Below are 23,627 nucleotides of genomic sequence, written 5' to 3' on the forward strand. Positions count from 1 at the left end.
GACCATTTAAAGTAGTGGAAGGATAAATCCCTGCTCCTTCACTGTGTGAGACTTTATGAGGATTACCTCATGATGGTACCCTTTGACTCTTTGCTGTCATTTGATGTTTATTCTCAGTGTTGCTATCTTAGCTTGGAACCTACGGCCATGAATGATTTGGTCTATGGAACATGACTAGAAAAGCAACTAAATTTAAATTTAGAATTTCAAGTAAAAGAGAAAGACTTATATATTACATGTGCCTATTGGTCGGTTGGTCATGTCACTCATATAGGATATTGGACTTTATCATGGATACATAGGAATATAACATAATAATAAAATGACTTATAGGACAACTGTCACAGTAAGACTAAACATGCATACACTAAACATGATATCTCAAGATTCGTTTTAAGGTATTTAGATGTGATTCCTTAGGATTCGCTTGAAAATGTGCGTACATCTATACACTAAACATGATATTTGGCCTAGATGTAGTTAAATACAATAATACTCCTATCATGATTTTATATGAGTGAGGTGTTCATGAGACTGAGTTACTCTTTGGCTTCTTACATGTTGAACCTTTTAAGGAGGTCTTTGACATAGTTAGCTTGGTTGAGCATAATTCCTTCCCTTGTTTGTTTGATTTGTAGTCCAAGGAAGTGGTTAAGCTCCCCTATTAAGGTAATTTCGAAATCACCTTACATTATCTTAGAAAATTCTCTACAAAAAGACTGATTAATAGCACTAAAGAAAATGTCATCAATAAAAATTTGAACAATTAAGATGCCTAGCATTTGTCATTTTACGAATAAGGTGGTATGCACATTTCCTTTCAAAAAACCATTTTTAATTAAGAAAAGACTTAATCTTTCATACCAAGCTTTAAGAGCTTATTTTAAACCATATAAAGCTTTTTTTAGTTTAAAAACACGATTTGAAAATTCATGATTTTTAAAGCCGATAAGTTATTCAACATATACCTCATTTTGAATGAAACCATTTAAAAATGCACTTTTAATATCCATTTAAAAAGTTTGAAATAAAAAAAGCATGCATATACAAACAACATCCTAATTGCTTCTAATCTAACTATGGGTGTATAGGTTTCATCAAAATTGATACCTTTCTTTTGATAATATCCTTGGCCAACTAGTCTTACCTTATTTTGAATAACAACTCCAAACTCATCCACTTTGTTTCGGTATACCCATTTTATATCGATGATAGGATAATTCATTAGCCTTAGAACTAGTTTCCATACTCGGTTCCTCTCGAATTGGTTTAACTATTTTTTCATGACCAACACCTAACTCATATCTTGCAATGCCTCATCTACTCTCTTTGGCTTCATTTGTGACAAGAATGCCTCAAATTCACATGTGTTTTGTAAAGAAGCCCTTGTCCTAACACCTTGAGATAGGTTTCCAATGATTTTCCCTTTCTTAACCTCATCTTTCTCCATTGGAAACATGGATTCCTTTTGAACTACTTGAGGTTGTATGAGGTTGTCTTCATATAGCATTACCTTAAGTTAGTTTTCTTTTTCTTCTAATTTAAGAGCTTTTTTGATTTGCAAATCTTCTATAAGCTTCACCACCTTATTTTCATTGTTCCTATTAGCACACTTGGAAAAAGATTGATAAAAAAAAACATGTATAGATTCTTCTACAACAAGTGTCCTTTTGTTGAAGATTCTATATGCTTTGGTGGTTGATGAATAGCCTAGAAAAATTATTTCATCTGATTTGGCATCAAATTTTCCTAGGTTATCCTTTCTATTGTTTAAGACAAAACACTTGGAACCAAAAGGATGAAAATCTGCAATATTAGGTTTTTTTTTTCTTTTTAACAACTTATAAAGAGTTTTGTTAAAGATTGGCCTAATCATGGCCCTATTGATGATGTAACATGCGGTATTGATAGCTTCACCCCAAAAAGATTTTGTCAAATCATGCTCAAACAATATAGTCCTAGTCATTTCTAATTATGTTTTAGTTCTCCTCTCAACAACTCTATTTTGTTAAGAAGTCTTAGATGTCAAAAAGTTATACTTAATGCCATGCTCATCACAATATGCTTTAAAATCTGAATTTTCAAATTATTTTCCATGATTACTTCTAATATAAGTAATTGCATAACTTAGTTTTGTAATTTTTTAATGAATAGAGCAAATGTTTTGAAAGCAGCACTTTTTTGTGTAAGAAGTAAAACCCATGTAAATCCTGAAAAGTCATTAACAATCACAAAGCAATAATGTTTTTCAGCTAGACATATAGTCCTATATGGTCCATACAAGTTCATATGTAATAGTTGTAAAGGTTTAGAACATGAAATGCAATTTTTGCTTTAAAACAAGTTCTTGTTTGCTTTCCCAAAGCACATGCATTACAAATTTGGTCCTTTTGAAAACTAATTTTTGTAAACCTTTGACCAAATTTCTTTTTGAAAGTTTTTCTATCACATCAATGCTTGTATAACCTAATCTTCTATGTCATAACTACATGTCTTTTTCCTTAGTTGACATGAGGCATAAATCTCTTCATGAAATGTCATGCAAATATATAATCTATATATTTGAATTCTTATGACCTATGAATGCAATGATATCAGTGCAAGTGTCAACAATTTCACAACACAAGGAATGAAAACAAACTTTAAAACCATTGTCACATAATTGACTTATGCTAAATAAATTATGTTTAAGACCATTAACAAGCAAAACATTATTAATTGAGAGAGAAGAGTTATCTATGGTTCTGATATCAATTACCTTCCCTTTAGAGTTGTCACCAAAGTTGACATTTCCACCATTTTTAGCTTTCAAGGATGTGAAGAGGCTTTTGTTTCTGATCATATGCTTTGAACATCCACTATCCAAGTACCATTTGTTTGACTTTTTACTGTTATCTTCAAGGCATACCTATACAAAAATAAAATTTAAGCTTTCTTTTGTACCTAAATGGTTTTGGGTCTAATTAGGTTAGCCTTGAAAGACCTTTTAAGAACCCAATAATGCATGAGGTTTCTTTAAAGGCTTACACGTGTTTCAAAAAAGTTACTTCTATTATAACCTAATCCTTCTTTATTAAGACTACTTCTTTAATATACAAGTATCTCATCTAACCTCTTAGTGCCAACTTTGAATTTTCAAATAATTATTTGAATTATCAAGTTTTTTCTTTAATTCAATGTTTTCATTTTTCATGTTATCCAATGTTTTACTAAAGGATTCTTTCTCATGCAAAGTTAGTTCTAGTTCTTTTTTAGTCTTATCATGTTTTTTTTTGTTATTTTCTAGCTCATTTTTCATGTATGTAAAGTTTTTCTTTAAAGATTTGTTTCTTGAACTAATGCATTTATATTCCACTAGCAATGATTCAAATGCTTCATGTAATTCATCAAATGAATAAGAATTAGAATCATTTACCTCTTCCTCTGAGTCGCTTTTGGCCATAAAGCAAAGATTAACTTTTTCTTCCTCTTGCTCGATTTCATTATTAAGTCATCGCTCCCACTCCAAGTGGTGACAAGTACTTTTTTTTTAATTTCTTCTCCATTTTCTCTTTTCTTTTCTTTTCTTCTTAAGGAAAGGACATTTTTGTCTAATGTATCTCGGTTTCTTGCATTCATGGCATATAATCTTCTTTTCCTTTATCTTTTTTCCTTTTGATCAATTAAAGCTTTTTCCTTTATTCTTTTTAGACTTGGAAAGGAATTTGCTAAATTTGTGAGCTAGAAGGTTCACATCCTTATCATTTATTGAAGATTTTTCATCTTCCTCACTTTTCTCAATTGCCTTTAAAGCAATGTCCCTTTTTGGTTTAACTTCCTCTTCCTTTGGTCTTCTCTTCATTTCATAAGTTAGGAAACTTCCTATAAGCTCATCTATTTGTATTTTAGTAACGTCTTTGGATTCCTTAATTGTCGTTACCTTCATAATCCATTATTTTGGTAGTGACATTGACATTTTTTTTATTAGTTTTACGATTTTGAATCTTTTTCCAAGGCCTTCAAGTTATTTACTAAGTTTGAAAAACTTTTGTACATGTCTATTATGCTTCCCCTCATATTCATTTCAAACAACTCGTACTTACAAAAGAGAAGCTCAATTTTCAACACTTTGACTTGGCTCATACCTTCATGTGTTGTTTAAAAAATGGTCCAAACTTTTTTTACTGTTTCACAGAGACTATTAAATTCAGTTGAGTCTAATACACAAAATAATATGTTTATGACTTTAGCATTCAAACTCAACATTTCTCATCATCATTATTAAATTTCATTTCATTTTTAGGTTCATTTATTTGTGGGATTCATGGGTATAAAGTCATCATGTTCTATAATTTTTCACAACCTATAGTCTATTAATCTAATATGTATTCTCATTCTTATCTTCTATTGGGTGTAATTTACTCCACAAAACAAGGGTGGTGTAGTAATGCATTGTCCTTTACTAAAAATTGGTGTAGAGGTGTTTGTCATTATCGAAAGAACTTAAAACTCTAAAAATTGTTAGAAATTATAAACCTAGAGTCCAAGTTCTAATACCAATTGAAAAATCCCTAATGGCAAATTAATCATAAAAGGGGGGAAGATAAGGTTATTAAAAAATTAAACACAAAATTTAACAAACTTGATTTTCACCTAAAATTCAACAAACAAAAACAAATAAAAAATCAAAGCATAAAATAAAAGATAAGAGTTTAGAAAATGCTCAAGAATTTTAGAATGGTTTGCAGTTTTTCGTCCCAAGCCTCCTATGTCCACTTCTTCAAGCAACTAATTTGAAGTTTTCACTCAAATCTCTTTCAAATTACATTAATTGACTCAAGATTTTGCCCTTTTATAATAATGATACGAAATTTTGCCCTAGTGTAATTTTAAAGAAGATTTACAATAAGATTATGCCTCTAATAAACTAATTTTACTAATGTGTACAAATGTTTTTCTTGAAAAAATATGAGTTTTTGTTTCTAGGGAGAGATTGAGAGCTTAAAGATTAAGATAATAATTTTTGAATGCTTTAAGTATGTTCTCTAACCTTTTGACTTCAATTTAACTTGTTTATATAGCCTAAAGATTCGTTGGATTAATTTTACTAGTTGTTGACCTGTGAAAAGGTTGTTTTTACTTTGAAAAACAGAAGAGGATGGGCGTCCTCTTACACATCCTTGCTTTGGCAACTTTGGAATAATAATCCAATGGTTGAATTCTTGAAATATGCCATTATAGACATAGGTATCCTTTTTTTTGGGATGGGCATCTTACCTTGCTCTTTAAAATTCCAGAAAGAATCAATCATACGAGGATGGGCATGAGACGGACATAGGGATGGGCATCCCAATATGTTGACTTTGTTGACCATCTTAGTTTTGCTTGATAATGCTTTAAAGAAGGAATAGACATTCCATGGTTATCACCTAGTAAGGGACTGGCGTCTCATTGGGGGATGGGTGTCCCAAACCTAAAAAACTACATACTTGCATTTCGCCCATCTTTTGGTCATTGGAACTTTATGCCATGGACTTTGCTAACACAATAATTATTAAATACCAACATTAAACTTAGTTTTGACATAATCAAAACACCTAGGAATCCAACAAACGTATTCAAACCCTAAATTAAGATATGATATTTTAATTCACAAAACTTCATAATTTCAAATAAGTCATTAGAATTTGATAAGAATTGTTTGACTCATTAAGTTTGAAAAATAACATTTTAACCCCAAAGTGTGAAAGATATAAAAACAAATTTTTGAGTGCGTTTTCACATGCAAACAAATTTTCAAATAAAAATAATGTTTCAGGATACAAAAAACCATCTACCAAAACTTATGCTTTTCTTCAAATCTTTAAGAATTCTTCATTTTGAACCTTGTCTTTGGTTTCCATCTTGATACTCCTTCAAGTGCATTAGGTAAAATCTTGCAATCTAAACTCACATTCAAGTAAACTTATTAGTCAATATGATTAAAGACATATTAATTTGTTATTATCAAAATAAGAGTTTAATAACTCCTTAAGTCAGCAATATCTCTCTTTCTGATGATAACAAACACATAAGCATTTCAAGGAATTTTATAAAGTATGTCGATAAATGTATTTCCTTGAAGTTAAAAAAATGTTTAATTTTTAAGAAAATTTTGCAAGAGTTTTCCCTAAAAAATAAAGTTTCCTCCCTTTGAATATATGCACCATAAAGAAATAATAATGCAATAATATCAATTTCATATATCCAACATCATTATCTCATAGTTTTCAAATTATTCTCATAACAACAATCAAAAAATCCATATCAATCAAATATTGCATCCATAATCAAATATATTCATATAACATTTATTTCTCCCCTATATCATTATCAAAAAGAAATTAACAAAATATATAGCCAATAAGACAAAGGAAAATTAATATTCATGAACATATAGAAATGATCAACAAAATGACCAAATATAATCATAAAAGCATAGTCCATGAAAACAATGTCCAAATAAACATGACCATCAAAATGATAGCATTAACAATCTAAACAAGATAAAGCATCAAAACATGTGTAAAGTCCATATGAATTAACAATTACATCTATAATCATAATCAAATATAGAATATAACATTTATAATTTCTCCCCTTTTGTCATTATTTAAAAAAAATAAGCAAAGTATATACCCAATAAGGCAAAGGAAGACTAAAATAAATGAACACATACATAAGAAATATAATTATCAAGGCTAAACCAATGATTAGCCTTGTGGTATACACCATATGAATCATATGTTCCAGAACGAAGCACAACTGTGATATCTCAAGTCAAAGGTACTATACACTAGTATGATTTACGATGTATCATCGACTACATATTAATGCCCATGTGATCATTGTTCAGTGGTTACGTTCGATAAACAATATAATATAATAACCTTTGATCAATTCTCTAATCATCAAACGCAGAAAGCATTTTTACTATATAATTGTCTTAAAATAGTGATAATTTCATACGCACTCTGCATGTTCTTAAATCAAGTTTGAAGTTTAGAGTTCATTGATGTCAACATATAACTGCGAACTCATAAGTTAGCATCTACCCATTTAGCATAAACCTTTTGCTCTTCCTTAGGGGTATCAGGGTCTACTACTGCTTGTAAAGGTGCCTACAAGACATAAGCTGACTTTTTAAGATTGAGAACAATTGTCAGATTTCTCAACCATTCTTTAAAATTGGGACTAATAAGCACATGCAAGTCCATTAATTTTAGGAGTATATTATTTGTCGTTGACATTTTGAGATTCTATATCACAAGAGAAAATGCTATAAGAAATAACAAATTCATTAGTAATTATCAATAAACCTAATCTTAGTGGCTCTCACTATTTTATTCAAATTTTATACTTCCCAGCTGAAGATTTGGAAAGTTCATTGGATCACTTTCTAGTGGGGAATCAAGTTCTTATCAAACTTGACAAACCACACATAATAGATCTAAGTTCGTCAAGCTCAATAAGTAGGAATCGATTTCCTTTTGCATTCCAAATGCAAGCTATGATTCATGTGAGCCTTCAGCTTTGAGCACTGCACATAATAGATCTAAGAACTCTAAACTAGTCAAATTCAACCAATTGTGTTTTCCAAATATAATACCTCATCACTCCCACACATAATATAATCTAATGAATGACAAAAATAGTACTCTAGACACCAATCGACTAATTTTATGTCATATGGCATAGTATCTATCACATAATAGAAATCTAGGATTTCTAGCTTTATGACATAACCCTAATCGACCCACAATGGAAGGCTCGAATTTGATATTGAAAATTTGGGAAAGATTTTATTATTATTAATTAGGTTTAGTTTATATCTTGAGTAGTCTAGTATATATCTTTGGTTACATATTTGTCACCCAAGACATGTTACTAAACCATATTCTTACAATTTATGTCATTGAAAACTTTTCTAATATCCTAAATGGTATTTATAAGAATATTTCATGCCTAAAAGTTTTAGTTCTCTAAAACACAAAACTATGTATTATATGCCATAAATAAATTACATGATAATTTAAAACATAAAACTTAGGCATGCTATTAAACACATATCAACTATATTATTCAATAATCAAAAGAAGTCATATTTTCATACAACTTAGCATATCACATATCTAAAATGTACATTAGGTTGATCTTGCATATAAGAGATCTAATATCTTATAACCTAATCCTAGACTAGCAAACTTGAGTTCTTATTTATGTATCTAAAACAACAAACATATCCAATATGTCAAGTCCATTTCAATCTAGCATACATAATGTTAAGCATTTAGATGCATAATGTTTAGCATGTCATAATGTCTCATATATAGCATACACATGTCACACATTAATGATATCACATATACCTATAATAACATGACATTGTGGGCACCATACTAATATTTGTAACACCATAGTCAAACATTCAAATTTAGAAATTAAATTTGTAATTTGGTAAACTTAACAAATAACTTACCATACTTTATGCTCTTTATTCAAGTTTGCTAAAACACAAACACATCCAATGTTTGGTGTCTACAAGATCAAACCATAACAAGTATACAAAGTAATTAAACCAAAATTTTATATTATATTTTTCTTGAAACCAACCATGAAACTCTAACTTTTGATGTTTCCAAAACACATACCAAGTTCACCAAAATCTCACTAAATATGTTTCTATTCATACTTAAACATGAATAGATTTTAGACTGACAAGTTGTAAAATAAATACATAACACATGTCTAATGTGAGCCAAATTCACAAGTGTCATGCTTTTCACCAAATCATGACATATATGAATCATTCATCACTCAAACATAATCTATCTCACCATGTAATAATTATTCAAGCATGAATATGGTTACTCATAATGTAATTTATCCAATCCAAGCTATCAAGAATTCAATTCTCAATCAAACCAAGTCAAACACTAGTTTAATGAATTAATAACAATTCAATCAACATTGAATGTTATTTCCATCAACCAAACACATGGAAATCATGTCAACTTGTTCATGTCCTTCACCAAGTCACACAAACTAAGTTTCTTAACAATGCATTCCCATGTAAAGTCAAGATTAAAATTCATGTGTATAAATCATGATTAAACCATTAATTTCAAAAACACCCAGATTTCTAAAATTAGGGTTTTTTTTTTTTTAATTATGTCAAAAGTTATCGAACACAATTTCAACAATTTAAAGCTTCTTAAATGCTATTAATACATTCCTAATAACAAATGTACACTTGGTTTGAACCAATCACACATAACAAAACTTATATCTTAGGTTTTGATCACTAACACATCCAAACACCTAAAATTATGGCATGTTCTTGTCATTCAAGGATCAAACTCTTGCCCTGATACCATTTGTAGGATTTTGGCAAGAAAAATAAAATTTTTAGATCATGTTCACATCATATGTAACAATGGTAATATAAAATTTACATGTTGTTTAAAGAAATAAAACATAGAAACATGTAAACTACCTTGTACCTTGTAATTTGATTTGAAGTTAGGAAGCTTGAATCACTAAAATAAGTGATCTCTTGACTAGTACCCTTCAAAGAAGAAAAATGGAAGCTTTCCCGACAAAAGAAGAAGAAGAAGAAAAAATGCATTGTTTTTCTATATTTCTCTCCCATTTATTAAACTAAAACTTGATAATTATCAAGTTAAATCATGTGTCTAATTCTCATTGGTTGATAATTAAGAGTAAATCATAATTTGACACATGTTGAATAATTTGTGCCTAAAATTATTCATGCAACTTTCTAAACAATTTAAAAGATGCAAAATGACAATTTCGCCCCTTTTCCAAATCTTATTCAAAAAGCATAATTTCTATCCTCGGAAAGTGCTAGCCAACTATAGATAAATATTTTCAGCTTCATAACACCATTTTCTTCCTTGAAATATGGGTGTGACCTTAAAGTTTTATAGTGACATAGCCATAAGTCCCATATCAGACAATACATTTCATTATATCACTGTATAACCCAAAATTGTCGTTAACTGATATACTTCGTTTTCTGCTACAAAACGAAGCTTCCACTGATCATGTGGTGTCATCTAGCAATGTCCCATGACCCCTACATCACAATGAAGTACAAGCTTCACATAATGTCAAATGAACCTTTCTTACTCACACTTATCATGTAGTCCAATCCCTCTGTTGTTACATCCCGATTAAATTTGAATTCATGGAATGTCAAAATCCAATATTTAATCTTTTCTAATATCAAGCAATACATCATAACGTGCTACATCGAAACTCTCTTCATGTGGTCTTTTATCTACATTGGCCAGTGTCTTAGATTTTCATGTTTCTCAATATTCATATGGGAACTCGGAGTATACGAGCTAATAGATCCCTGTATGATCATCACTTGTCCTCTCGCTCAAGCAACATATGATCAAAGTGACTTCTGAATAAGACATGATTAGCCTCGTGGTATACACAGTATGAATCATACGTTCCGAAACGAAGCATAATTGTGATATCTCATGTCAAATGATCTATACACTAGTATGATTTACGATGTATCATCAACTACATATTAATGCCCATGTGATCATCGTTCAGTGGTCACGTTCGATAAACAATATAATATAATAACCTTTGATCAATTCTCTAATCATCGAACGTATCTATCGTTTACCCATGTGTATATCCACCATGTTTAATATCATCCACTGATATACTGTGGTGATATAGCACACACCCACTATGCAATACTATTGCCCAAACAGATTGCCTATGTAGGGAACGATTTGATGACGTTTATTAAAACTCATCGGGATTTTTCACATGTCATATGCATGCAGCTAATATGAATATAATATACAACTATAACATAGATATAAAATTGATGCAGAAAACATGTGAAGTATGATAGAACTCTTCTTTTATTAATAATGTATATGCAAGATATACAACCCTTGAAACCAACAAAGTAATTGGTTTTTAGGGCATATTCTAGCACACTATGTTCCCAATCATCTTCCATGACACAAATGCTTGACATTTTAAACTTTAATCTAATTGCGCCAATAATAATTTTGGATGAGAATTTCATTAAATTCTACTAATCTAAGAATTCCCACATTTAACAAATATATATATAATACAATGAATGTATCATCTATTTTGACTAGGACTAATTCATCAACCCGTATTGATCTCTGAGTTTCTTTATCCATGATAAAGTCTCTATTACATTTACGTTAGGTCAAATACCTCGCATTATGTTAATTTGGGAATAACATTAATGTAGTGGATATTCTTTTGTACATTACTAAGTGTCACTCTATAGCAAGCTATAATGAATCCACTCAGTCCTAAAAAGTTTCAAATTCTTGTCCCAAATAAGATCATTGATTACGAGGCTCATATTCACGCATGGATATTATCTCTTTTCCAATTAAAAGAATTCAACAGAGTATTGATAGTTTCGACATGCAATGTGATGGTCCCTAGTCAACAAACTTGCATGAAGTATAAACATTTATTTCAAAACACCAATATGTGTTTTTGGGAGTTGGAATAAGATATTACATGTCTTTATGCACCATAAGACCAATGGAACGCATCTCATATACAAATCTGAGTACTATACAGCTTCCAAAGACCTGAAACAGATTTCAAGCACCAAAACACCCTGGAAAGGGCTCTTCACGTGCTATCATGTACCAAAATAAATTCATACGCTCATTCACACGCTGAAACGATGTCGCATGCACCTCCACGTACCATAAAAGAGTTAGCACACGACTTCACACTCCAGGAATGAGTTGAAGGTGTCGCCACACGTTTGCACACGTCGCCACGCTCGAAATGAGACTATCACATGCTCACATGTGTCAGTCAACGTTATGGTCAATAATTTGATCATTGATAGATCAATTGACCCGATAGGGCATTGACCAGTTTGGGTGAATAGGTTGATTTGTTAACCAATGGGTCAGGTAATCAGGTTTTACCAACCTGATTTTGACCTAGAATATACATAAACCCTAGAATTTCTATATGTTCAATTAACTGACTTTCGACAATTTTCTAATGATGGCACCATAAGGCTTTTATAGCCCAATTGACGATGAATCTGATCATTCCAAGTTCTGGAACCAATGGCGTTGAAATCCATCAAAACGGCAACGAAGAATAAAGATGCCTACAGTTTCAGTTTTGGGTCAATTTTCATCAATTCCAACATTAATTTGAGTCGTTTTTTTAATTTAAAACATGCAATACCATTCCAATTATTCATCCAACATGTTTCCCAACACCAATTTCATGCAATTTTGGTCGTATTAACTTCGTGCCCAAAATCAAATATTTTAAAACAAAATTCAATATACATATTCTAATTTGCACAATATACATAATACGATTCATAGAAAACATAGCAAATACATATCCTAGGCTCTGATACCAATGTTGGAAATAATTAAATATGTTAGGATCAAATTCTATGAATTTTGTAAATAAAGATTTGTGTGCCCGGAGTAATTTTCAATGAAGCTTCTTCATATACAGTGCAAGGTATCAACGTTAGTCTATTTCCATGATGTCATTTGCCTACATACTGATTTTCAATTAGGGAGATAGAATCTGTGCATTACATTGGTAGGAGAAAAAGGGAGAGTTCTTTTCTCTAGAAAAATAACGTTATATTTTCATAGGGAGACAATTTGGACAATTTATATATGTCTAACTGTCCTACAACTGCCTCTTATAGCTGCCCTTGGTAGTTATATTAAACTGAATCGGGTTGACTCGTTATGGGTGGACTTGGATCCAATAGTTTCTATTGACTTAACTTCCAACAAAGTTGACATCCAAATAGCTCACTAGGACAAATGAGATTTCTCTAAGATACCACAAGCCTAAAAATCTAGTGTCATGTTTTTGTTTGAAAATTCTTTTAATAGTATTAAAAGAGATTCCATAGGACATGATTGGATTCAAACACACAAGCACACACTAAACATAATATTGGGTGTACTAGCAGTTAAATATAAAAGAGAGTCAATCATACCTCTATACATTTTGACATCAACGTTTGGCCCATTTCATCTTTAGTGAGCTTAATAGTTGAACTCATTGGTGTACTTGAGGCTTTTGGTTCCTCTATGATAAGCTTCTTTAATAAGTCTTTGATGTATGAAGCTTAGTTGATGAAGATGCTCTTTTTGCTTTGTTTTTCTCCTATCATGCTCATTTCAAATTCTTTGTTCATAAGATTAAAAACTTCTTCACACAAAGAGATCTTAGTAGAACCAAAAATAATATCATGAACATAAATTTAAACTAAGAGTATATCATTTTCTTTATGCTTAACAAACAATACGGTATCTACTTTTCCAATGCAAAAGGCCTTTTCAAGCAAATATTTACTCAAACATTCATACAATGCTCGAGGTGCTTGTTTTAAACCATAAAGAGTTTGTTGAAGTTTAAAAACATGGTTTGAAAAATCATGACTTTCAAACCTAGGATGTTCTTCAATATAAACTTTTTCTATGATAAATCCATTTTAGAATGAACTTTTGACATCCATTTGATATAAAATAAAATTTTTGGAACATACAAATGTCAAAAACATCCTAATAGATTCTAGTCTAGTTACTAGTGTAAAAGTTTCTTCAAAATCTATTCCCTTTTCTTGATTGTAATCTTGAGCCACTAATCTAGTTTTTTTTCTAATAACCACTCTAGATTCATCCATTTTATTTCTAAAAACCCATATTGTACCAATAACAGATTGATGATTTGGACAAGGGACTAATTCCCAAACATTATTTCTTTCAAATTGATTTAGTTCCTTTTGCATGACTAAAATCCAAAACTCATCATTTAATGCATCATGAAATATTTTTGGTTCAAATTGTGAAAGAAATGAAAATTATTACAAATATTGAAAGATGATCTAGTTTAGCACCTTGAGTTTTCCCACCAATTATTACAAAACTCCTTTTGTTTTTTCATTCCTAAACACAATAAGGCATTCAATAATTTATCTTAGGTACCCAAATCATGTTGGGTCTTTGCAGGTTAGTTTTTGTTCCTTTAGAAACTCATACTTTCTTAGTGCCTATATGATGTTTCTTTTGAACTGGGCAAGATGATGAGATGTGACATTTATTTCTACAATAATTGTAAGTTATATTAGATTCACTTGAAGTTGAAGCTTTGATAAAAAAAAATTTCAAATATTTTGCTTTAAACCCTTGGTACAACAAGCATTTTATCAAAAATATCATTTCCATTTTTTAATTTTAAAACTATTTCACTTAAATCCTTTGATCCCCTTTTTAAAGCTTCAATTTCATTTTCTATAGTTTCTTTTTTTTTCAAAACTAGAATACTTATTTTCTCCATTTTCTTTTTCTTTAAGCTTAGAAATTTTTTGGTTAAGAAATTAATTTTCTTTCTTTAAAGATTCATTTTCTTTTTCCAAGTTTAATTTTTTCTTTCTAAGAGTTGCATTTTTTGACATACAAAGAGCAAGTTTTTCATTCATCTTTTCAAATGTATCATATAACTCTTTATATGAGTGGCTCTTATATATCTCATCACTTATATTATCTAAATCATCAATAGTATTAGATGAGCTAAAGTTGGTTACCTCATCATTTGTGATTGCCATGAAACACGTGTTGGCTACTTCATTGTCCTCTTTTTTGGATTTACTTTCATTATTATCATCCCATGTAACCTTCATTGTTTCTTTTCTTTTTTGAATCTTCTAATTTTGAGGAAAAGGCAATCATATTTGATGTGTTCCAAATTCTTGCATTCACAGTACATAACTTGTTCTCTTCTTTGTCTTTCTCCTCTTTAACCTTTAGTAGCCTCCTTTTTGGTGAAGTTTTCATTCCTTCTTAGTTTTCTATTTCTTAGAAGCTTTCCAATCTTCATAATCAAGAGAGCAATATCCTCATCTTCATTATTTGACATCTCCTCTTCTTCTTCTAGGAGCTTTTCACTCTTTTTGATGGATGATTTGAAGGCGATGCTCTTTTACTTCTTCTCCACTTCTTTAATTAAAGGATCAATGGCCTAAGAGGGGGTAAATTAGGCAATTTAAAACAATTTTTACTAAATTAAATAATTAAACCAATTTATGCAACTTAATAAATGTTGGCTATTTTTAAAGCAATTTGTAAGTATCTCAAGGTATATTTCAATTAATCAATATAATCAAAACAACATAATACATATTATAAGTTTAAGAGAAAAGAAAATCAAACAAGCGATGTATAGTGGTTTAATGCAACCCGACCTATGTCCACCCCTCCAAGCTATCTCCCTTGGAGTAATCTACTAATTCTTGGTTGACAAAACCCTAACCAGGCTTTTTTTCATAGTACAAATAGCTTCCAAAGTGATTTTAACCTTTACAAGTGTTATTACTTACTTTCTCTCACTAGAATTTCTAGTATCTCCAAGAGTGAACCTCACTCTTTTATAATGCAATTTTTTTAGAAAATAAAGTTTAAAACTCTCTCAAAGAGTGAATATGAAAGTTATAATTTGATACAACCCAACACAAGTGTATTTAAGAAAATGAATAAGCAAGAGTTTTGATTAGAATGACAGTTTTGCAAGTGAATAACTCAATAACAATTTACTCACTTATGTATGAAAGTTTTTGGTTGTAAAAAGTTGTTCCCCAATGATTTTGATTTAGTTTATATAAGAGAAAATAAGGAAAATTACCATTGTGCACAAAACTAGCCATTTTAATTTTTCAAAAAACGTTCAATTCGATTGACTAGATGTAATTCAGTCAACCAGATATCACGTAACACTTTCGTGGTGTCTACATGGCACTAACTGTCATCACAAAAGTTGTCATCAAAAAATTCATATATTCAGTCAACCAAATATATGATTTCTACATAATCCGAAAGTTGTCATAAAAAAATTCGACTGGTCAAATTTTATTCATTTACCCCCTGAATTTTGAAAATTTGCCATTTCCCCATAAAACTTTAAAAAGTGACAATTTAACTTATTTTGGAAAACTCTTTTAAAACCAATTTTGAGATATGAAATTTTAGTCTACAAAACTTTATAATTTCAAATGAGTTATTGACATTTGATAAAATTTTGGCTTAACTCAATAAGTTTAAAAAATGACATTTTAACCCAAAATTTTGAAAGATATGGAAATTACCAATTTAACCTATTTTTGGAAAACTTATTCAAACTCTAAATTGAGATATGATATTTTAATTCACAAAACTTTATAATTTCAAATAGCTCATTGGAATTTGATAAGGATCAGTTTAACTCATTAAGTTTGAAAAATGACACTTTAACCCCAAAGTGTGAAAGATGTGAAAACAAATGTTTGAGTGAATCACATGCAAACAAATTTTCTAATCAAAATTAATGTTTCAAGATACTAAAAACCATCTACCTAAACTTGAGTTTTTCTTCAATTCTTCATTTTGAACATTATCTTTGGTTTCTATCTTGATACTTTTTCAAGTGTAATAAATAAAATCTTGTACTCTAAACTCAGACTCAAGTAAACTTGTTAGTCAATATAATTAAGAATATATTAGTTTGTTATCATCAAAATAAGAGTATAATGACTCTTTGAATCAATATTATTTATATTATAAAAATATATTACCAAAGTAATAGTTATTTATTTTCAATGGACGAACACCTATGATAGGTTTTGTGGATAGCATAAGATCAAAACGCCTTAGACGTGTATGGTGAGTAAAAAGGTGCTAATGGTGTGAACGGTGTGGAATTAATGTTTATGGATCACATAACGGAGAAAGAAGAGTTTGTTGTCACTCAGAATAAAATGCTTGAGAAATATAATGTAAAATATACTAACTGATTAAAAAAACAATTGAACTAAAAAGTGAAATAGACAAATTCATTCGTCCGAAAAAGTCTTGGTGTGATGGAATGAAAAGTAACCAAGTAAGTGAAAAATTAAAAGCTAGCTCAGGAGTATGACTGTAGTCTAAGGTTAGTGATAAAATTATATACGAGTTGGAAGCAGTATGATTTGTGAAGAATTCTTAAGATGATAATTCTGGAGAGAAAATTACATTAAGATGATAATTCTGGAGTTCCAATGTCAATTTGAAAAGCTGTTAAAGTTATTCATAACTAAATCGTATCCATTTAGTACAACTTATGATTAGAAAAGTCATGATTATGAGAATAATTTATAATATTATAATCAATCCTTGCATGATTGGTCTAACTTATGATTATAAAATTATATGTAATCATAATCCAATTTTATCTGTTTCACAAAAAATAAAATAAAAACAAATTATTATTTGTGCTAAAATGTCTAATATTTGGCTTTATTTACCTGTACATTACTTAAATTTCTGGAATTAAAAGTATACAGTATCTTTTCAACATTGCAAACAAAAATTTAATAATGGCCAAAAGACTTATTCCTGCCCCAGATATAGCGCATTCTCAAACTTTCATTCATTAAATTTTAAAAACTTAAATACCTATCTGTTTATTAATTTTTATAGTTAGTATTAAGGTTAAAAATGTCATTTATTGATTATATTTAAATAAAGAAAAATTTATCAATTTTTTTCATTTTAGTTTTGAAAACTAACAATTTCTCTTCTAACTTAGTTTCAAAAAGTTAGTTTTTTATCCCCATCATCAAAGGTTTCCATATTTTAGGGTTAAAAATCATTTTTCTCAAAATTTAAAACATTGCACTTACACTCCCAAAAAATATATTCTCTCTTTCTAACGACGGCTTTTCTTAATGATTCACTCCAATATATTATCAACCCCATCACCGACGCAGTTTTTGAGGGGTGTAAGTCAATCTTTTGAACTTTAAAGAGAGCGATTGTTAATCCTAAATTATGAAAGCCCTAAATGGTAGGGATGAAAAAACTAACTTTTGTTAGTTTTCAAAACTAAAGTGAAAAAAGGGGATACATTTTTTTCTTTAAATAAAATCAATAAATGATATTTTTATCCTTGATACTAATTATAAAATTTAATAGATAGATGAGTATTTAAATTTTCAAAATTTAACATATGAAAGTGAAAGGATACACTAAACTTTGGTTGGGAATAAGTTTTTGGCCTTTAATGAATTATCCTACTGAGGAAGTAGTGTTTTTCTCTGTCAATTTATTTTATTATTTTACTTTATTTTTTGTACTTAGTAACATGTGATCCGCGACTTAAAAAGAGAAATAAAACTCTAAAAATCATCAATTGTTGATTTTTAACATCAATCATTATCCAGTCATCTTTAATTTCATTAACAATCCCTTGTTTAATAGGGGACATCATCAGCACTTATTACCGCTTGCTCTACAAAGACAACATCATAAGGATTGACATCATACATTTCAAACTGTGGATTTTTGATGGCTTCTCCGCGAATGAATTTTTGAATTTCTATGCTTGTAACAACTGAATATTGATGTGTGAAATCAACGTGTGGAATTTTGCTTGATATATCCCATTTGTCTTTTTATGTACCAAAGGCTTCATCTGACACACTTGGCAAGAATAAATGTGTCGTCTAAAACACAGCCTGTGTATTTTGAATAGATTGTCCAAATCAAAAAAGGGGAATATGGTATCTCTCTCCTTTATATGGAATTAGAAGTCATTTTTTTATTTGGGTATCCCACCGATTAAATAAAATTAATCTACAGTAATATTGATAAAATCATTAAATTACATATAAAATGACTTGAAAATGGAATTGAAAAATTGTAAACTATCTTATTGGTTAAATACTAACCTCCTTGGGGTTGAGGAGATTTTTTGGTCTCAACTCGAATGACACTCACTATAAAATATACATGTCATGTACACTCCCTTCTTAGCTTGGCAAAACAAAAAGTGAAGCACATATCAAAATCATATGTGGTCATAACATTTTGTGAGGAATAACCATTTCAACTCATAAAACGAGTTTTCTTACTTAGTGGAAGAAAGGTAGGAACATGTGTGTCATTAATAGGGAAAACTCATACTATATTAATATATTTCTAATTGCTTCTTTTATTGAATTTTGATTTGACGATCTCATGAAATAACTTAATTTTGATAATATTTTATTATGTAAGTAAAAGGGTAAGTTTTTCAAAAAAAAAAAAGATTTGGCCCTCAAATTAGATTGACTTAACAAAAAACGGTAACATAGTAAATTTCCCAAGAGAACTGAGCATTCCTAGTGAAGAATTATCATTTCATACATAAAGACCAACGTAAGGTAGAATAAGGTTTTTCTATAGCGGAATAAGATTGAAGCTTTAAGAATTGGCATTCAGACTTCACCAACATATCCAAACATCCACTAGAACAATCAAGCAGAATCAAAGCAAAACACCAATTTTATTTATTAGAGTTTGTGTATATGTTTACACGTATGACTGAATAAATATTCTTAAGGTAGTAGAATCATAAAGAGAATCAAATATAGGTTGATCATGAGAACTTTATGAGCAGCACATATGGTGACTAATCTAAAAGATATTATTTTGACAAAAGACACATATAATAGAATAAATGTTATCGTAGTATTGAACGAGCTAATCAAAAGATAACAACATATCTCACGTGTTAAGATTATTGTCATCAACCTAATATAACACATGAATGCATGTTGACTAGGGTTGGACTCGAGTCGAGCCAGGTCGAGCTCGGCTCGGCTCGATCGAGCTCGAGCTGGCTTGGGTTGACTCGGTAAATTTTTTTTTTAAATTTTTTATACAAAACGACGTCGTTTTGATTCATATATATATACAAAATAATGTCGTTTTGATATGAAAAATGAGCCGAACTCGAGCCGAGCCGAGTTCGGCTCGAGTCGAGCTCGAGCCGAACTCGAGCCGACCATAAATAAACTGAACCGAGCCCGAGCTGGCTGTGAGCCGAGCTCGACTTGGCTCGAATCCAACCCTAATATTGACTATATGTTCACTAGACTAACCTACCAAGAGAATTTCACATGGATAGTAATCTGGGTATCTGTGGAATATATCTTTTAATAGATAATTGTGCATGTAATTTTTAGACTTGAGATCAATAAAACGTTTTCTACACCAACTAACCTAATTTGACATTAACCCAATGTAACTTTTTTTTAGGATAATTAATACAATAATAATTGGGTATGTCAAGAAGTGTAACAAGAGTATATAAGATTCATCACTTTCTAGTAGGTATCTCATTACACCATTTCGTCATGGCATAGTGCTAAAACTTTTGTCTTAATCAGAATTGGTTAGTGGCTCATCTAATGTTAACTCAACCATTGCTTGAATAACCAACATTAATATCAAGGGTCATATTAAATAGACACTACCTACACGTGTTATCCTTAAGGAAATACGGAATGACGAAAGAATCCAAATGTACTATAAATGTACTGTTAAAAGGTTAACGTTAATTTTTTTTTTTAAATCAATTAAATAGTTAAAATGTTTTGCTAAACATCACTTATAGTTTGTGAATATACAGATAATTAATGTAAAATTACCCCTGAATTTATTCATAACCAATATGATAAGAAACCTATAAAACACACACAATGGGAGGGTAACGAAAGTTTACAAGGAAAAGATGATAAAAAACGTACATGTTCAAAATCAGCATGTTTAAGTCCTGTGATGAAACTTACCCAAAAAAAAAAAATTTCGATGAAGAAAGCATAAAATGAAAGAATAAACGAAATAAGTCGGCTAAAAATTAACTACTATTTCATTAATTTTAGCTTAATCCTTCAATAATAGATGGAGTAGAACCTTGCAACCACCAAAATTTGCCAACAATCTTGGGTCAATATGTAAACGTATAACATATTATTGTAAGCCATAATACTAAAACAAGATGCCTCCAGGTATAAAATTGACCGTTTCATCAACAATTAAAAACAATGTTCGACACATACAAGACTAGAGTATGTGATACCGATAAATCTCAAAACTTCGAAAAATCATTATAAGTCACTTAAATTTTTAATTGCCTAATAGTAGTAAAATCTTCCATGTCACATAATTTAAAGTAAAATATTAAATTATATAGCAACATGGCATATCATGCAGAATCCCTTCATAATCAAAACTCTACTTGATCTTCTTCTTTGGCCTCAGCTGCAATACACAGAATTGGGAAGTGTCAAGTGATTACAATAATTAAAAAATTAAAAGAAGATAAAACTCAAGAGACAAGACGCTACAAGGGCTAAAGTTGTCCAATGTAAAAGGCACAACACTATAAGTTTGATTAACCTGGTTGCTGTGTCCACACTTCTTTTTCCTGCAGTTCACTGCACGAGGGTGCAGACGTGCATAGCATCTGTCACAAATATGCATCATTAAGAACTTTAAGCATCAAATATTAAGTGTGCAAAGAACGAAAAAAGAATAATGAGATTTATTCATTTATGGATTTAAAAAGGAGAAAAACAGGACCAAAATAGATCAACAACACAGCTCCAAGACATCCAGGAGACCATGTGGTAAAACTAGTCATATACATGATTACAAAAATTATTAGAGTTTCTATGAGATGATTGATCAAAATCTCCACCAAGATTGGGTAAAATCTAGCGAAAGCCAAACTAAAAATTAAGAACAATTAAGAGAAAAAAAAACTCCAAGATAAAAATTAGCAACCTATTCCATGAACTTGAAAAATAGATTGCTACCTTACAACAACTAAACAACAAACAAGTATTTGAAGAAGAAAAACACATAGGAGTTATTAAACATTTGTCAGTAACGATGTAACATGAAACCATAAATCAACATATAAAAATAAACATCAAGCACTAGACCTCAATCACAAATCTTAGATCACAATAATAAGAACCGTCGGACTCACTTTCGACAGATCATCTTGTCCTGGTTGTACTTTCTAGCCAACGCCATCAAAGAGGGCTCAATGATACCCCCACGAAGCCTGAGAACCAGATGCAGAGTAGATTCTAAAACAAGCAAAGTAAATATTTATGTTAGTTAACTAGCTGCCAGCAAAGGAGATAAGAGCAGAAAACTGAAAACAAATTACAGAAACAATCCTAAAACAAAAACCACCATAAATAATATATATAAAAACAACAAACAAACTTAAAAAAAATTTTCTAATTAAAATGATTACTGTAGTTTCATAAACGAGTTTTGCTTCATTTAAAACTGCACATTTAGAGCTTAACAAACTAAAGAAAATTTTCCAATATTATATTCCAGTATCTAAACTATTAAGGCTTTCATTTCAATTGAATTTTCACATTAATTAATTATTAAGCCTCAATCATCTTATTAAACTCACAAAACCTAAAAGTCAAAAGACTAACCCTTGTGAACCACAATCCCCAAACGATAATTAATTGATATTTTAGCTTCAATACAAAAGAGTATAGAAAGTGAAGCAAATTAATAAACATTTCGCAATAATAAATATTAAAATAAACTCATTTTGATTAAAATTGCATCTTCCAAGTTAATGACAAATATATAATTAAAACTAAAAAAATCCCTCAAAATCAGAAGACCAACCCTTTTGGATGTTATAGTCGGCAAGAGTACGGCCATCCTCTAGTTGCTTCCCGGCGAAAATCAGTCTTTGCTGGTCAGGAGGAATACCTAAAGAAGAAGAATTCACAAGCAAAGATAACAGCCGTCAGATCTTAATTCGTAATAAGCAAAAGTCAGAAAATTTAGTGTTTCATTTTCAAAACCGCACCTTCCTTGTCTTGAATCTTAGCCTTGACATTGTCGATGGTGTCGCTTGATTCGACCTCGAGAGTTATGGTCTTCCCGGTTAGGGTTTTCACGAAGATTTGCATTTTTGCTCTCGGTTCTAGCTCTCAGTTCTAAAGGCCGCTTTGAGCGTTTCAATGTGAGTTTGGCCATATATGAAGGGAACCAGTGGGGATTAGGGTTTTGAGACTTTGTTTGGTTACAAGGTTATCTGCGAACCCCGTTGGGTTACAGGTTTACAAATATGGAATCAATATCCTATAACATACTATATATATTTTATAATATAATACAATATAAATGAAAAACAATGAGAGTTATATGCCGTAACAAATCAATATAATATAGTAAATATATTTTATAATATAATATACATTATCGATACAAATCAACACATTTTTTAAGAAAAGTGATGATGTAATATAAATTTATATGATAAATTAAATTTTCGTTATATATGATTTTTTTGAAATAATGACATATTTATTAAAATTTTTATTATTTTTTTAAAAGTTGTATCATATGAAATAATATGATATAATATAATACAATATTTAATATATAATACAAAAAATTAAGTTTTTGATATACAATATAATATACGATTTGACATTATGATTACAAAAGCATAAGCTTCCATTTTTAGGCCAAATTACTATTTTTCTATTCAAGATTTGATGAATTTTTATATTTTCATCTTTAAGTTTAAAAAAAAAAATATTTTCACTCGTACATTAAATTAGTTTGAAAAAAAACACTCCTAATTTCTTTTATATAAATTTTGTTCGAAAGACAAAAAAGACTCTCAATCTAAGTACCGTCTTGCCCCTATAATGTTATTAGAGATATTTT

The 23,627-nt window shown here is 30.0% G+C and overlaps 1 protein-coding gene across 2 annotated transcripts; it reads right to left on the minus strand.

Moving 5' to 3' along the window:
- Positions 1–20,912: 20,912 nt before the first annotated feature.
- LOC123201462 (ubiquitin-60S ribosomal protein L40) lies at positions 20,913–22,923 on the minus strand. 2 transcript variants are annotated; one of them, XM_044616977.1, is made up of 5 exons: positions 22,759–22,923; positions 22,572–22,658; positions 21,898–22,000; positions 21,251–21,369; positions 20,913–21,164 (listed from the first exon to the last, which is right to left on the minus strand). In XM_044616977.1, exons 1-5 carry the CDS (start codon positions 22,859–22,861, stop codon positions 21,130–21,132), a joined length of 447 nt encoding a protein of 148 aa, XP_044472912.1. In that variant the 5' UTR covers positions 22,862–22,923; the 3' UTR covers positions 20,913–21,129. The 2 variants fall into 2 exon arrangements, with proteins under 2 accessions (XP_044472912.1, XP_044472913.1); XM_044616978.1 differs by having other exon boundaries at positions 21,303–21,369; positions 22,759–22,921.
- Between the last annotated feature and the right edge of the window lie 704 nt (positions 22,924–23,627).

The sequence above is a fragment of the Mangifera indica genome, chromosome 18 (assembly GCF_011075055.1).
Source record: "Mangifera indica cultivar Alphonso chromosome 18, CATAS_Mindica_2.1, whole genome shotgun sequence".
NCBI classification, from domain to species: Eukaryota; Viridiplantae; Streptophyta; class Magnoliopsida; order Sapindales; family Anacardiaceae; genus Mangifera; species Mangifera indica.

Coding starts and splice junctions, on each gene's coding strand:
- LOC123201462 (XM_044616977.1), bottom strand. CDS start 22,861: ATGCAAATCTTCGTGAAAACCCTAACCGGGAAGACCATAACTCTCGAG. Junction 22,001..22,571: donor CGACTATAACATCCAAAAGG/GTTGGTCTTCTG, acceptor TGCTTGTTTTAG/AATCTACTCTGCATCTGGTT. Junction 21,165..21,250: donor ATTGGACAACTTTAGCCCTT/GTAGCGTCTTGT, acceptor TGTGTATTGCAG/CTGAGGCCAAAGAAGAAGAT.